This window comes from Panicum virgatum, chromosome 6K (assembly GCF_016808335.1).
Source record: "Panicum virgatum strain AP13 chromosome 6K, P.virgatum_v5, whole genome shotgun sequence".
NCBI classification, from domain to species: domain Eukaryota; kingdom Viridiplantae; phylum Streptophyta; class Magnoliopsida; order Poales; family Poaceae; genus Panicum; species Panicum virgatum.
The window spans coordinates 5,087,650-5,102,118 of NC_053141.1; the positions used below are offsets into that span (position 1 = coordinate 5,087,650).

The 14,469-nt window shown below is 45.1% G+C and overlaps 1 protein-coding gene across 1 annotated transcript; it reads right to left on the reverse strand.

Moving 5' to 3' along the window:
* Positions 1-6,103: 6,103 nt before the first annotated feature.
* On the reverse strand, positions 6,104-8,722 carry LOC120711389 (transcription factor MYB61-like). Its single transcript, XM_039996885.1, has 3 exons — positions 8,263-8,722; positions 8,004-8,133; positions 6,104-7,270 (listed from the first exon to the last, which is right to left on the reverse strand). Exons 1-3 carry the CDS (start codon positions 8,393-8,395, stop codon positions 6,502-6,504), a joined length of 1,032 nt encoding a protein of 343 aa, XP_039852819.1. The 5' UTR covers positions 8,396-8,722; the 3' UTR covers positions 6,104-6,501.
* Positions 8,723-14,469: the final 5,747 nt, after the last annotated feature.

The following is a 14,469-nucleotide window of genomic DNA, read 5'->3' on the forward strand; positions in this document are numbered from 1 at the left end:
GTCCGCCTCGACCCCGCATCGCCCGCACCATCTCGGCGTGGCCCGCACGCCAAGGGCATCGGCCCAGCCTATAAAAGGCGCCCGCACCCCCCTGGAACCCTATCGATCAGAAGCCGCCGCCTCTAGCTCGCGCAAACCCTAGCCGCCATTGTTGCCAAACTCGGAGCTCCGAGCCACGCCGCCGTTCCGCCGCCCAACCTCGACGTCTTCGCCGCTCCGAAGGTTCGCCACGTGGTGAGGATCGTCCCCCACCCCGGAATCCCTCTCTCTCGCGCGCATTCTTGGGCTCGGAAAAGCTCACCGGAGTTTGAGCTCCGCCGGCTGCCATTGCGCGCCCTGCTCCGGCCGCCTAGACCCCCTCCCGAGCACCCCATCGAGTTTTTGAGCTCGTGCGCAAGCTCCCCGGCCCGACCCCAACTCGAATCGAGCACCGGGGGCCGAGTTCGGCCTACGTCGGCCATGCGCCGCCGCTCGCCGGCCTGGCGCCGCCGCCCACCGTCCCCTTCTCACCCTGGCCGTCTGATCTAGATCGGATGGATCAGATTAGCTCCCATCTAAACCAAATCCAAGCCGTCCAGATCTGATCCAACGGCCCAGATCCGGTCTAACCCGAGTCAAACCAGTCAAAGACTGGTCAACCTTTGCAATTTTTCAAAAGGGCCCCTCGCTTTTCTAGGAATCAAGCCGCAGTCCATGCCAGTTCAAAAGTATTTTTAAACCAGTCCTGTTTCTTTTGTTTTAACCCCTGCGCTTCTACAAAATTGAACCTGCCGTCCAGGAGCTGTAGTTTTACAGACTAGCCCCCCAAGTATAGGGTTTAATTATGTTTTAGTCCCCGATTTCTTTAGATTTAGCCCCTGGAAGCTCTGTTTCTTTACAAATAAGCCCCTGAAACCTTGTTTTAGCCATATCTTTCACGTTTCAACTCCGTTTTCAGCGATTCTTGCGCTCACGTGATCCTTGTGACGTGTGCAATAGCTTTATAACCTTTTTATCTTTTGTGAGCACACTTTGTTGTGTCTTACAAATCTTTTCTGTTAGTCCTTAACCTTTTAGTTAATCGTGACTAAATCCCTGAAACACCGTTTAGTCTATAGAATCGCCGTTTTAGCTCCGTTTTCCGCGTTTCTTGCGCTCTCGTAACCATAGTAGCGAGCCCTATCTTTTAGTGCGATCTTTTAAAGCTTTTCTTTTGTTTGGTGTATTGTTCTTAGATGTATCTTGTTGTTTGTTTTGTATGTTTGCCCGATGATTGTTCCGAGTAGAAGGATCATTGTTCGAAGATTGAAGAATCAAGATTTCCAAGTGAGCCAGAGTTGAAGAGCAGTAAGAGTAGCTTTTCGTTGGAGAAAGGCAAGTGACCCTAACCATCTTTCTGTCTATGCTTATTTACAAGAGTATTATGATGATTTAATTGGAACATGGAGAACCACCCAAGAAAACAGTACAACCACAATACTATATGGCTCTAGTCTTGGCTGATTAATTAGAGACTCTAGCTTGTGACAGTCTTACCAAAAGGGCAAGAGGGGATGCATCGACGGGATATAGCTCGGTCCTCTTGGGGCAATTGGTATTGTTTAATGGTCCTTTGGCAAGGTACCACCTCATTAGGACAGTGTTATGACCGCTTTGACTTGAATCCTTAGCGGATTGTCATAGGTTAGGGAATCTTTGTAAAGGTCTCGTAGCGTCCCTATGCAATCACATCTCGGAAGTGTGGTATTGTGCCTAGCTAGCACATTGCGTGGTTGGGTTCAAAGTTCTTTGGAACTTTTACGCGAATTATGGTGAAAGTGTACAACCTCTGCAGAGTTAAAACTAACCGGTTAGCCGTGCTCACGGTCAAGAGCGGCTTGGACCCTCACATGATTAATAAACTTAAAGATGGATATAAATCATATTCTGGTTATTTCTTGTGGCCTTGCTGAGTACCAACCATAAGTGTACTCACCCTTGCTTACTGCTGCTCAGAAGGAGAAAGTTATGGTGGAGTCTATTGAAGATGTTGCTGAGTTCTAGGCGTACGCAACCCCCAGTCGATTGCCTGTGAAGTTTGGAGCCTTCGTTTCCAGGATAAGCTGTATAACTCTGATAATCTTCTATTTGTTGTAATTCTCTTTTACGTGATACTGTTACTGATTATTCACTTATGATGTCTCTATATGTATGAAACTTGATCCTGGCATACATATAGCTATGCATTCGGTTTTGTCATTAAAACCGGGTGTGACAAAGGCTCATCTGACCTCCGCACTGCAAAATTTTTATTCATGCTGTTTTTTTTAAAAAAAACACGCGCGCGCTTTCCATGGAAGCAATTGGAAAAGAATTGAATTAATAATACACATGTGAAGAGGAAACTAGCATATAAAATCAACGAGAAAGGGTGCTTTAATCCGTCGGTCCACAGAGACATGCGATGGATCGTATCGATCAGCTGCCTGTGACGCTCCAGCTAATTCCTTGCTTTGCAGAAGTCCAACCCCACCTAATGACCATACAAGTGATGCAAAAGGTTCCCGTTTCACCGACGGAATTCAGACATGTTTATTCACTCATGGTCATGGATGCATAAATATAATGTTGGGTCGTCAGACTAATGAAACATTGCTAGCTCATTTTGCATATTTTCTTCGGTGAAATTAAATGAACCAGACAGCAGTCCACATTCAGGGACTTGTTTGGTACATTTTTTATGTAGTAAGTTATGAAAAAAGTGATGAAAGAACACCTTTATGATGAATTACTTTATTTGCAGCAGTAGTACACCACCACTAGCTGCTTGGAATCTTGCATGATTTTCTTAGCTTTTCTCATGCAACAACTGTGACAAGAATACTATAGTAGTATGTGACGCAGGAACTACGGATGACAAATAATTATGTTCTGATTATTTTTAGGCTATCAAAAAAACACTAAAGGCGTACGTACTGAACATGTAAACTAATCCTGAATGCGACATAGAACGAGAAGATGCATATGTGTATATAAGCACCACTGCATGGGTTTCTTTCGTGTCGTTATCTCTCTTGGACGAACATAGCTGTCAACATGGGCCTATGCCCTGCTGCCTAAGCTTTGTTTCAGCAAGAAGCTGCTGTCCATTATTCTTATTCAAACTTGTTGCTCTCAGGGTTTATATAGCTAGGATTTGCACTGATCGAGCTAGCAATATTGTAGCTAGAATTAGACCTCATTGCTGTGCCCTGCTGGCTAACGTTGCACCTAACAATATTAATTCAGCGAAGAATGAAGAATAATGTGTGTTGGCAAATTAATGATAGTATTATTATTGTTCATGGAGAACAATGCCATCCATCTCTTGCGCGCGCGCACACACTGTGGTCATCAGTGTGTGGGTATGTTGGCGATGATGTGACATGCAGGAAACATTCCTGGGTGGCCATGATGCAACAAGTCTCGCCACTTGATCTCCAGGATCCATTGACAAATTAATTTCATGCTTGGGTTCTAAGGAACCAGTGCAATGCATGGACAGATGCTTATATGCATGTTAATTGTACTAGTAGTCTAGTACTGTAAGTGATCGGGTGCTCTAGCCTAAGAGGGGAGGGGGTGAATTAGTCACTAATAAAAACTTAGACCTATGGCTCCAACTAGTTTGCACAAAACTTAAATTAAAACATGCTATCTAGATGTGCAACTAGGTAGTTCTAGTGTGAAACCTCTATCCCAAAAGAGTTTAGCAACCTATAGCCTTTCCTATCAAGAAACTATTCTATGAAAGTAAAGGCACACAAATTGCTAGTAAGTAATGCGGAAGCTTGAAGAGCGGGATAGGAGATAGCAAACTCTTGACGCGGGTGTTTATCCCGTGGTTCGGTTAGCCACAAAGGCACACCTACATCCACGTTGTTGTAGCACTCACTAAGAGTATTGCTACTCGGCCACCAAGTCTCTTCCGTGAACACAATCACGGTCACCTTGGCCCCGGGTTCCACTAAGGAGCTTCTCCACAAAGGATGGGGGTCTCCACGTCCCCCGCACAAAGATGTCGTCGCCGCTCCACACCAAGTCGGAGGGTCAATGACGTTGCCGGCGAGCTTCACGCTCCAAGGTGCGGGCGCACCAAGCTCTTGTTTTGGTTCGCTAGAGAACCACAGCACAAAGGCTCAAGGCCTTGCAATCACACTCACTAAGAGCTAACCTTTACACAACACTCTCAAAGTGTGCTAAGGGCTAAGGATATGATCTTGATGCTTTTGTATGGCTTGGAGATGTTCTTGGTTGTGTGTGGGATGTCCAGCAACTCCAGCAAACTTCAAATGGCCGGGGTGAGGCATATATTAGGCCACCAAGTCTTGTAGCCGTTGCTCCAACGGTCAGCAAAATTCTGCGTACCATCGGATGAACCGATGCCTCTGGCATGGGTAGCGTCGGTTCATCCAGTCTCTCTAAGCACGAAGTAGCCGTTGAACTTCTAACAGCTGACACAGTGACCACCGGTTGAACCGATGCTTTGTTCCGATGCATCACCGGTTCATCCGGTGCTTAAGGATCTTCTCCTGACAGCTGACGTCATTACTCCGATGGTATGCACCGATGCTTCACCGGTTCAACCGGTGCTGAAGAATCTTCTCCTGGGCTCTTGACATCGTCTCTGGAACATATGACGCCCAATGCACCGATGCCCCTGTTTGACCCGTCGGTTCATCCGGTGCCCATAAGCTGACTTGGCTTTGATTCCCTTCTGCACCAGAATTCCATAGCGTCGGTTCTTCCGACTACCATCGGATGCACCGATACCCTTGGCGTCGGTTCTTCCGGTGCTACTGACTGAAGAGCTTTCAGGGCGCTGCCCTGAGACCTACGAGGGGCGGCTCCCCCTCGACCCCCATCCGCTAACCGGGTAGCGGAACCCCCGTAGGGGCGGCCCTTCGGGCCTAACTTTGCCTATTTTCTCTTTGTCTTTGTCATCACTTGGACCTAAATGCCTGAGAATGTCATCTTAACAATCATATTAGTCCCATTGATTGCGTTGTCATTCGATCACCAAAATCACTCGAAATGGCATAAATGGTGCCATTTTCGTTTCAAGTACCAGCTCATGTGTAACAGTTGGAGGTTCAGTTATGGGCACACCATGCATCAAATTGCATTGATTAATATCGTAGTACTCTTGATTAGAGTTTAAGCAAGAGTTAACGGCACTAAGCAAGCTACTCCCTTAGTGTTGCCTTTTTGTTAAGCCATCTCCCTTAGTGTTAATCAAAGTGTATATTATATATCTTCAACTCTCTAATAAGTTGTTAATGCATCCACCACAATATGGGCAGGTCGTGTGATAATAATAGATGTTTTAATTTGTGAAGTTACCATGAGTGTTTATTTGTGCGACGACTATTAATTCTTTTTCAAGTAAAGAATTCATTTTCATTTTCTAAAATCATATAAGCTTAAGGCTTGAAATGAAGGTGAGTTGGAGGAGGAAGAGGGAGGGAGCTTAGCCCTCCCTCCAGCTATGTGCCGCATCCACCGCTGTGGCTGACAAGCACTCACTACTACAGAAATCTTAACAGAGATGGTCAAAAAATATTAATCGAGACGGTTTTTGCAACAGCTCGAAGTGAAGGCCACAGTTAATCATGGCATTAACCGAGGCGGTTGCATAAACCACCTCGATTAATCCTTATTTTTCTCTATGTTTTTAGATTATTGTCGTCTATGTACATATATGTGATGACAAGGCACACACACGTGCACCTCATCTCCACTCTTACACAAGTATGCGTATGCGTTTTTTTAGGTCTTACTAAGCAGTCGCTACAAATATGAAACTTCAGATTTTAATTGACAATATAATGCATCCATGCTTGCCACCATTTACTATTGGAGTTTATAGTTTTATTATATGCAATCAAAGTCATGCTAAACATTCAATATATAGTATATATAAAATAAAGTCAAGCATCACCAGTTTAATTATTATCTGTTCTTACATGGAGCGAGAAAGCAAAAATTAACAAATTACGAGCAACAGAAACTAACAAAAAAGTAGTTAATAACTAGAAACATCCATCCACATCAACATCATCCACATGCATGCGCAATCTATAGCACAGACAAACACAAGAATCCAAAGGGGAAAAGAGCATGGCTCCTTTTTGCTTCTCTTTTGTGTCATCTTGCTTATTATTTTAAATTCATTTAGATACATCAATCAAATTACACTCCAAGCGCAATGCCATGCATGAACATATGCATGCATGCATCCATGCAATTTCTCTTTACAAAAAAAAACCAATTAACACACACTCTCTCTTTAGTATTCACTCCAAACCAAAAAAAAAACATGTTAAATCAAAATGTGAAAGAAAAAATCCAACAAAATAAATTATGCGCCTTGGAAATCCTCATTATTTCATGTATAGACAGATCAGATCAGGTGAGATGATAGCTAGAAAGGATCACAGATAGAGATCAGATCAAGAAAGATATCAAGGAGAGAGATGCATGTGCACACACACCAGCTTAATATCATGCATGGTCATTTGGTCCCATAAAAAGTAGGGAGTGAGCACCGCTTTCCATGGCTTCCAGGTTGGACGGTGTTAGTTCTTGGTCATCGTCCCACATCAGCAGGTGCTGCGCCGACTCGTCGTCCCACCCTAGCTGCTCCTCCTCCTGCTGCTTCTGCTGATGCTGCCCGTAGCAGCAGCCGCCGCCGCCGTTCGCCATGCCGGCGGCTTGGCCATTGTTGGCGTTGCCTCCCTCGTGATCATCATGGCCTGTTTCCTCACCTAAGCCGCAGTCCATGGTTGCCATGCCCATGCCGATGCCGTCGACCAGGGGAGGCAGCTGGAAGCTCGGCGCGTCCATCGCCGCCGCCGTGAAGGTGAGGAACGGGTGCTGCAGCTGGGCCACGGCCGGCGACGTCAGCGACGACGGCGGGCTTACGCTTGTGTCGAACATGAAGAAGGGGCAGTGCGGCGGAGGCAGCAGCGCCGCCGGCGGGGAGTCTGCTTGGCCGCCGGCGCCCAGCAGCTTCGGCGACAGCGCTAGGCTCTGGCTGATGATGGCGTCGAGCTGGTGCTCCGCCGCGCTGCTGAACGGTGTCTGCAGGTGGCCAAGCGCCGCCGCCGCATCCGACGCCGCCGTGCTGCGTGGAGGGCTCGACGTCGTCGTCACCGACGAGCTCGTCGTGCTCACTGCCGGCTTGCGGATCTTCTTCTTGATCCACGAGTTCCAGTAGTTCTTGATCTCGTTGTCCGTCCGGCCAGGCAAGTGGCTGGCAATGTGAGCCCACCTGCACAATGGGGAATAAGGTCATGTACACATCAACTAGGTGTTGCATTCCTTCGGATTAGGCCTTCGTTTTCAAGTAATGCAATCTTAATACCTTTATAATACTATACATACACATCGATTTGTTCTAGTCGTGTTCAAGTTAAACTAGTCGAAAACGACTTGCGAAAAATGGCACGAGTAGTTGCTATACATGTGTGATGTCAAGCTGATGTGTGTACTGATCATAAATAATATTAATTTGTTTGGAAGGACAAATTAAATGAAAACCTTGGAAAAATGTGTGATAGCTAGATAAAGACAAATACCATCCTAAGACACTTCAAATCACAATTAATTTTGTAGAAATTTCATATCAGATTTTGTTGTCTGCTGCCTACTAGCTAGACTGCCAAGTCAATGTCGGAAGAGACGCGAATGAATCAAGAAGGAAACTCTGACGAAGGCGATGAAGCATCTAGTACCAACTTGCAGCCAAGTCAGCATTTCCAAACTAAGAACACAATAATTGAGCATGGAAACTCATCGAGTCACAACGAAAAACACCAATGTGGGTGGTGGTGGACAAATTCTTGCTACTAGCAGTTGACAGAAAAATCATTTTGGTAGCAATCGGCATGCAAGTACTTAATTTGCAGTGATTGAGTGGTTTGGGGAGAACTTAATTAAGAAGCAAAGAAGAAAGCTCCATTTGGTACTAACAGAACGAAAGCACTAGCACACTTGCGGCATACCTGTTGCCAACAATGGCGTGGAGGCTGATGATCAGCTTCTCCTCCTCCGCCGTGAACCGCCCCCGCCTGATGTCCGGTCTGAGGTAGTTGATCCATCGCAACCGGCAGCTCTTCCCGCACCGCTGCAGACCTACAGAGCCATCACATTGCAGAAATTTAATCGACCAAAAATCACCCAATGCTCAACCATCCAAGAACAATGATCCAAATGTTCACCATCACCAATCAATTCATGGAAAGTAGTCAAGAGAGAACCTACCGGCTTTCTCCGGGACCTCGCTCCAGCACCCATAGCCATGGGTGGTGATGTATCTGATGAGCTTCTCATCCTCCTCAGGAGACCAGAGCCCCCTCTTCACCTTCTGCTGGTTGCAGCAGGAGTGATGCCCCATGCACACAACACAAACTTGAAAATTCACTACTTATAGCTAATATCTAGCTTAACACTACTATAGCTGCTGGCTATGCACACGAACACAGAAGTTAAATGCTAGCTGATGCAATTTGTGTTATAACTATCAAGCGAGCAGTATGCATATGACATCTCATGGGTGCAAATGGTTGGTTGGTGTTTAGCAGCCCTTTTAACATGAGCTTTCTCTTGGCTTGGCCCCTTCCTCTTCTAGCTCTAGCTTCTGCCTCCTTCACACCTCTTCGCCGATTATTTAATTAATCGAATCATCGATTTTTTTTCTCTAATTGCTTCCTGAGGGATCCTCCTGATTAAGCAAGCATGCAAGGCCTCACCATGACTCTTCCCTTTCATATTGCATTTCCATGGTGAGGGCCCTACATACCTTGGTTCCACTTTAATTGGTGCTTTCTATCTAACACTACAGCGACATGGCATCAAACATGTAGCTAGGAAGAATGGTTGCTTCACTTTTATACACTTGCATGGGCACTTGTGCTATACATGGCATCAGTATGAAGCATGATGCAACCATAACTAACCAGAAGATATCTACATGACATATACTGTTGTGGGGTATTATGTGTGTATTATACATCATGTGTGGCATGAAAGCCATTGTTGTTGTCAAGACAAAAGTGCACAGCTCTATGTGCCTTTGGGTGCTCCTGTTGGTAGTTAGCAAGCAAATGTGGAGTTTGGTATGTAATCAACGCAATATTGTGCGTGATCTTGATGTCAACCTACCTTTTGATGGCCTCAGAAATGAACCTTGAGGTACATCTTGATTGGAATTCGAATTTGTAAGTATGTTGGCATGATCTCAATAAGCATCATTGCTAATAATTTTGCTTGGTTATTTCTCAATTTGAGTGGGATATGCACCATCGTCCATTCTTTTTTTTTTAACCAAATGAAGTAACATAGAAAACTGAGTTTGGCTGCAAAAAAAAGGAAGCGAGAAAAACGTATATGTTATAAAGTCACATAGTTTAATTAACTGGAATTATCTCCATTAGGAAAACCAAACAACCTTAAAATACAATAGATCACAAACAACAATTAATTTATTGTGATCCATTTTTAACTTACATAAATACCATATGAACACGTTATCTCACTGATATAGTATTATTGTATAACAAAATATCCAATTATGTGAGCTTAAAACAAATTTTCTAAAAAAAGATAAATACAATGTGCTATAGTTCCTGCAAAAAGGAAAAGTATCCAGCCTCATTTGAACTAATAACACTGCAAATGTATTTAAACACCGATATATAAGAAATAGTCTATGAGAAACTACATCCTTGTCATAGCACATACCCTAACTCAGATTTGAGATTTCTATTATGAGCCCAAGGAGTATATATATATTCTAGGTTGTTTCTGGAATTTCGAAATAAAGAACTTTTATTTGTTACAAACAAATGCAGAAATAGCTAGTTCATGAGGGTCATTTTATTTGATTTGTTGAGAATGTGATGTCGATGAGAAATTTGAGTTCTAGATTGTGCTATGATTAGCTATATATAATCATTTTATAGTATTCATTAAGTGATTTATGGATTTCTTTTCATTGGACCAATCAATTCCAAACATACGAGGACAACAATTGGATTTCCAAAAAAATTTATTTTGCATTGCACTTGAATGTACACTAAACATTTATTTGGATAAGTCACATATATATTGGCAGTCTTGCAGGTTTTATTAAGGGGAACGCATTGGCTAGCCATTGAGCACAGTTGCAGTGCAATGAGGATCAAAATGAGAGGATGGTTCAGGCATGTTGTTTGCTGGAGATGTCAGCTTTGTTTATTCGCATTCCATGGATGACCTTTTAGTTTTTGGATTGGCTTTCAATAACCATGTTGTATACTTTAAAATTATTGTGAGAACGTGGTGTGATTGCTACTGCGTGTAATAAGGTTGGTTTGATCCCCCTCGACGAGGAGGGTAAAGCCATATATTCTTTTCCATTATCTAAAAAATATAAAAGATGAACTATATCTTCTTGAGAATTTTTACAATGATTGAAAAAATGAGAGTTGTCCATGTGATGAAAAAATGAGAGTTGTCCATGTGATAGAATACGGTGATCAAAGCAGGAAGTACCTCGAAGTACCTAGACTAAAGTACCTGGTGGTACAAAAATACAGGACCAAGTACCAATAAGTGGGACCGAATACTAATTTAATTTAATTTTTGTAAATATCTTTCATTGATCAACGGCTAGAAAAAAATTCAAGGCCAAATACCTAAAAGTACCCATTGGTCAATCATTGTAACAAAGCTCTATTTTCTTTTCCAAGGTATATTTCCAAGACTTATAATATTTTCATTATTTAAAATAGGAGAATTTTTACAATGATTAAAAATGCAAAGGTTTTGCGTATTTGGAAAAAAAAAAGGGATCAAACTTATTGTGTGCTTTACACCTTTGCCTCAAATTTACAAGCATTACTATACGAAACAAGAAGAGACAACGACAACCTCCAATAATATGGGCAAAATCTATTCATCGCATATGCGATTTCCGGCGGAGCTGTCGCAGAAGGAGGCAGGAGCACCGTGCTTCTTCAACCTTGAGCCAGGGGGAGAGAGCGCGGCGGCCGCTGGCTAAGGGAGGGGGAGGAGGCGGACGGTGAGGGGTGGTAGGTGGGAGGAGCGGCCGCCGGTGAGCGCAGCCGGGGTGGTGGAGGGTGGAGGCGGCCTTATGATCCCGAGTTGCTGGGGGTGGGGCGGCTCCATGACCACCGGCCATAGAGGAGGGGGTTGGGGGGGGCAGACAGTGGCGGCGGTTTGGCCGGCGGAGGGCGTGGCGGCGCGGGAGCACCGCCGACCGAGCGGGGCCGGACAACCGGTGAGCTTAAAACTAATTTGCTAAAAAAATATAAATACAATGTGCTATAGTTCCTGTAAAAAGGAAAAGTATCCAGCCTCATTTGAACTAATAACACCGCAAATGTATTTAAACACCGATATATAAGAAATAGTCAACTATGAGAAACTACATCCTCTCGTCATAGCACATACCCTAACTCAGATTTGAGATTTCTATTATGAGCCCAAGGAGTATATATATTCTAGGTTTTTTCTGGAATTTCAAAATAAAGAACTTTTATTTGTTACAAACAAATGCAGAAATAGCTTGCTCATGAGGGTCATTTTATTTGATTTGTTGAGAATGTGATGTTGATGAGAAATTTGCTTTCTAGATTGTGCTATGATTAGCTATATATAGTCATTTTATAGCATGTTCTAGCTAGAATCATGATTCATTAAGTGATTTATGGATTTCTTTTCATTGGACCAATATAATCAATTCCAAACATACGAGGACAACAATTGGATTTCCAAAAAAAAATATTTTGCATTGCATTTGAATGTAGACTAAACAATTATTTGGATAAGTCACATATATATTGGCATCCTTGCATGTTTTATTCAAGGGAACGCATTGGCTACGCCATTGGGCATAGTTGTAGTGCAGTGAGGATCAAAAGGAGAGGATGATTCAGGCATGTTGTTTGCTGGAGATGTCAGCTTTGTTTCTTCGCATTCCATGGATGACCTTTTATTTTCGGATTGGCTTTCAATAACTATGTTGTATACTTTAAAATTATTGTGAGAATGTGGTGTGGTTGCTATGCGTGTAATAAGGTTGGTTTGATCCCCTCGACGAGGAGGGTAAAGCCGGATATTCCTTTTCATTATCTAAAAAATATAAAAGATGAACTATATTTTCTTTTCCAAGGTATATTTCCAAGACTTATAATATTTTCATTATTTAAAATAGGAGAATTTTTACAATGATTGAAAATGCAAAGGTTTTGCGAATTTGGAAAAAAAAAGGGGGATCAAACTTACTGTGTGCTTTCACCTAAACCTTTGCCTCAAATTTACAAGCATTATTACCATACAAAACATGAAGATACGGACGGCATAGCCTCCAATAATATGGTACTTTGACTTCAGTTTTTATAAATTCTAGATGACAATAATGATCAATAGTAATCCATATATGACCTAGATTATTGTTAGATTCTAGCTAGGGTCCATGGTGGCTGAATCAATGTAGAAGCCTAGAAGGTCCCCTATTTATTTTGCAAGCAAGAATCTAGGGTATTATCAGCAAGCTGTTCCTCTACAGGGCTCGCTCCCTTGTACGAGTGCCCTGATCACTATCGCTCGGTGCAGCGTGGGGCATCCATGCAAGCCCAGGATCAACAGTGAGACACGAGCTAGCTATAGAATTGGATGGGAGGAGCACATATTGGTCCATTGATCGATGGAGCACCATGGCTACCTGCTTCTTCATTGAATGTAACGATGTCCTCGCCAAAAAGGAAAAAAAAACTAATGATGAACTGAAACTGAATTATTCGAGGTATCCGGTTCTGGACCAAGCTAATAATAAGGGACACCATGCATTGTGTAACGAACATAGCACCATTTATGCCATTTCGAGTGATTTTGGTGATCGTATGACAACACAATCAATGAGACTAATATTTTTGTTAAGTGAACATTTCTAGATCCCAGAGATGAAGTAAAAAGGCCATACAAAGCAAAACACGAAGAAAAAACTCAAAGAAACGTTGAATTGGACGAGTTCTGCAGAAACCAGTAGCATCAGAAGAACCGATGCCTAAGCATCGGTGCATCCGATGGTTGTCGGAAGATCCGACGCCCTCGTTTTGGTACAAGTCTGAGCGCCAAATGGAGATCAAGGGAAGATCAAGTGAAGCACCGTTTGAACCGACGGCTTCAAGATAGCCATCAGTGCATTTAAGTACTATATTCCAGAGACGATGTCAAGCGCGCAGAAGCCAAGTCTTCAACACCGGTTGAACCGGTGGTGCGTCGGAGCATCCCATCGGTGCAATGACGTCAGCAGAAGAGAGAGGTCCAACGGCTAGTCCAGTTGCTGTGTGTGATCGGTTTAACCGACGCCTCTAAGCATCGGTTTAACCGATGGTCCCTGGAGTCGCTGCAACTGTGTCAGAGAAGCCAACGGCTAATTCAGAGCGCAGAGTGACCGGAAGAACCGATGCCCTAGCACCGGAAGTTCCGATGCCTACATTGAAAAGTGCCCAACGGCTCCTAACGGCTAGTTCAAGTTGGTGGCCTATTGTGACATCCCGAAAATTTACCAAATAAATCACACGCTAAAAACAATTTTTCAAAATTCTTTTCGTCGTTGAGCTCAGACCTTTCCCGCCCGATCTCCCGAAAAACCGGTCCCGACATCCGAATCCATCGCTGTCCCATCTCCCTTTTCGCCCTCATCCCGCGCGTCACGCCCGATCGGCGCGCGTGCGCGCCCGGCCACGGTCGCCGCCGCGATTCCCGCCATCTCTCTATCACTTTCTCTCTCTCTTTTTCCTTTCCTTTTTCCCTCTTTTCTTTTTTCCTTTTTCTTTTCTCCCTCCATCTCCCTTCTTCTCCTTCCCTCTCTGCTTCCCGGCCACGCGGACGCACGCGCCCGCCCAGCCCAGCCGCCTGCCCACGCGCGCACGCCTCCCCCTGGCCCATGCACCTCACCGCACCGAGCACCCCCCCTGGGCCGTGCGCACGCGCGCGCGCACCGCCGCTGCCTCCCTCTGCTCGCGCCGCACGAGCCGCTGCTGCGCACGCACGCGCTCGCCACGCCGAGCCGCACATGCCGCGACACCCGCTCGCCCGCCTCCCCTGCACCGCCCACGCGCGTCACGCGTTCCATGCGGCCGCGCCGCTCGCCGCACCGCCCGGCGCACCGCCACCGCCGCCCTGTGCCGCCTCGCCGCTCGCGCCGCCGCACTGCAGAGCACAGCGCCGCCGCCTCGCCGCTCGCGCCGCTCTGCGCGACGCCGAGCCCCACAGCCGGCCCCTCCACGTGCCTGCGCGCCGCTAGGACCTGCCCGAGCCGTCGCGTCGTCCTGAGCCGCCGCGAATCGCGCCGCCGCCGCGTCACGACACAAAACGCCATTAAAGGCGCCCCGCACCACTCGCCGAACCGCCACCAACGCGGCCACCGCTCCACCGCCTTACTCGGCCTATAAAGGGACC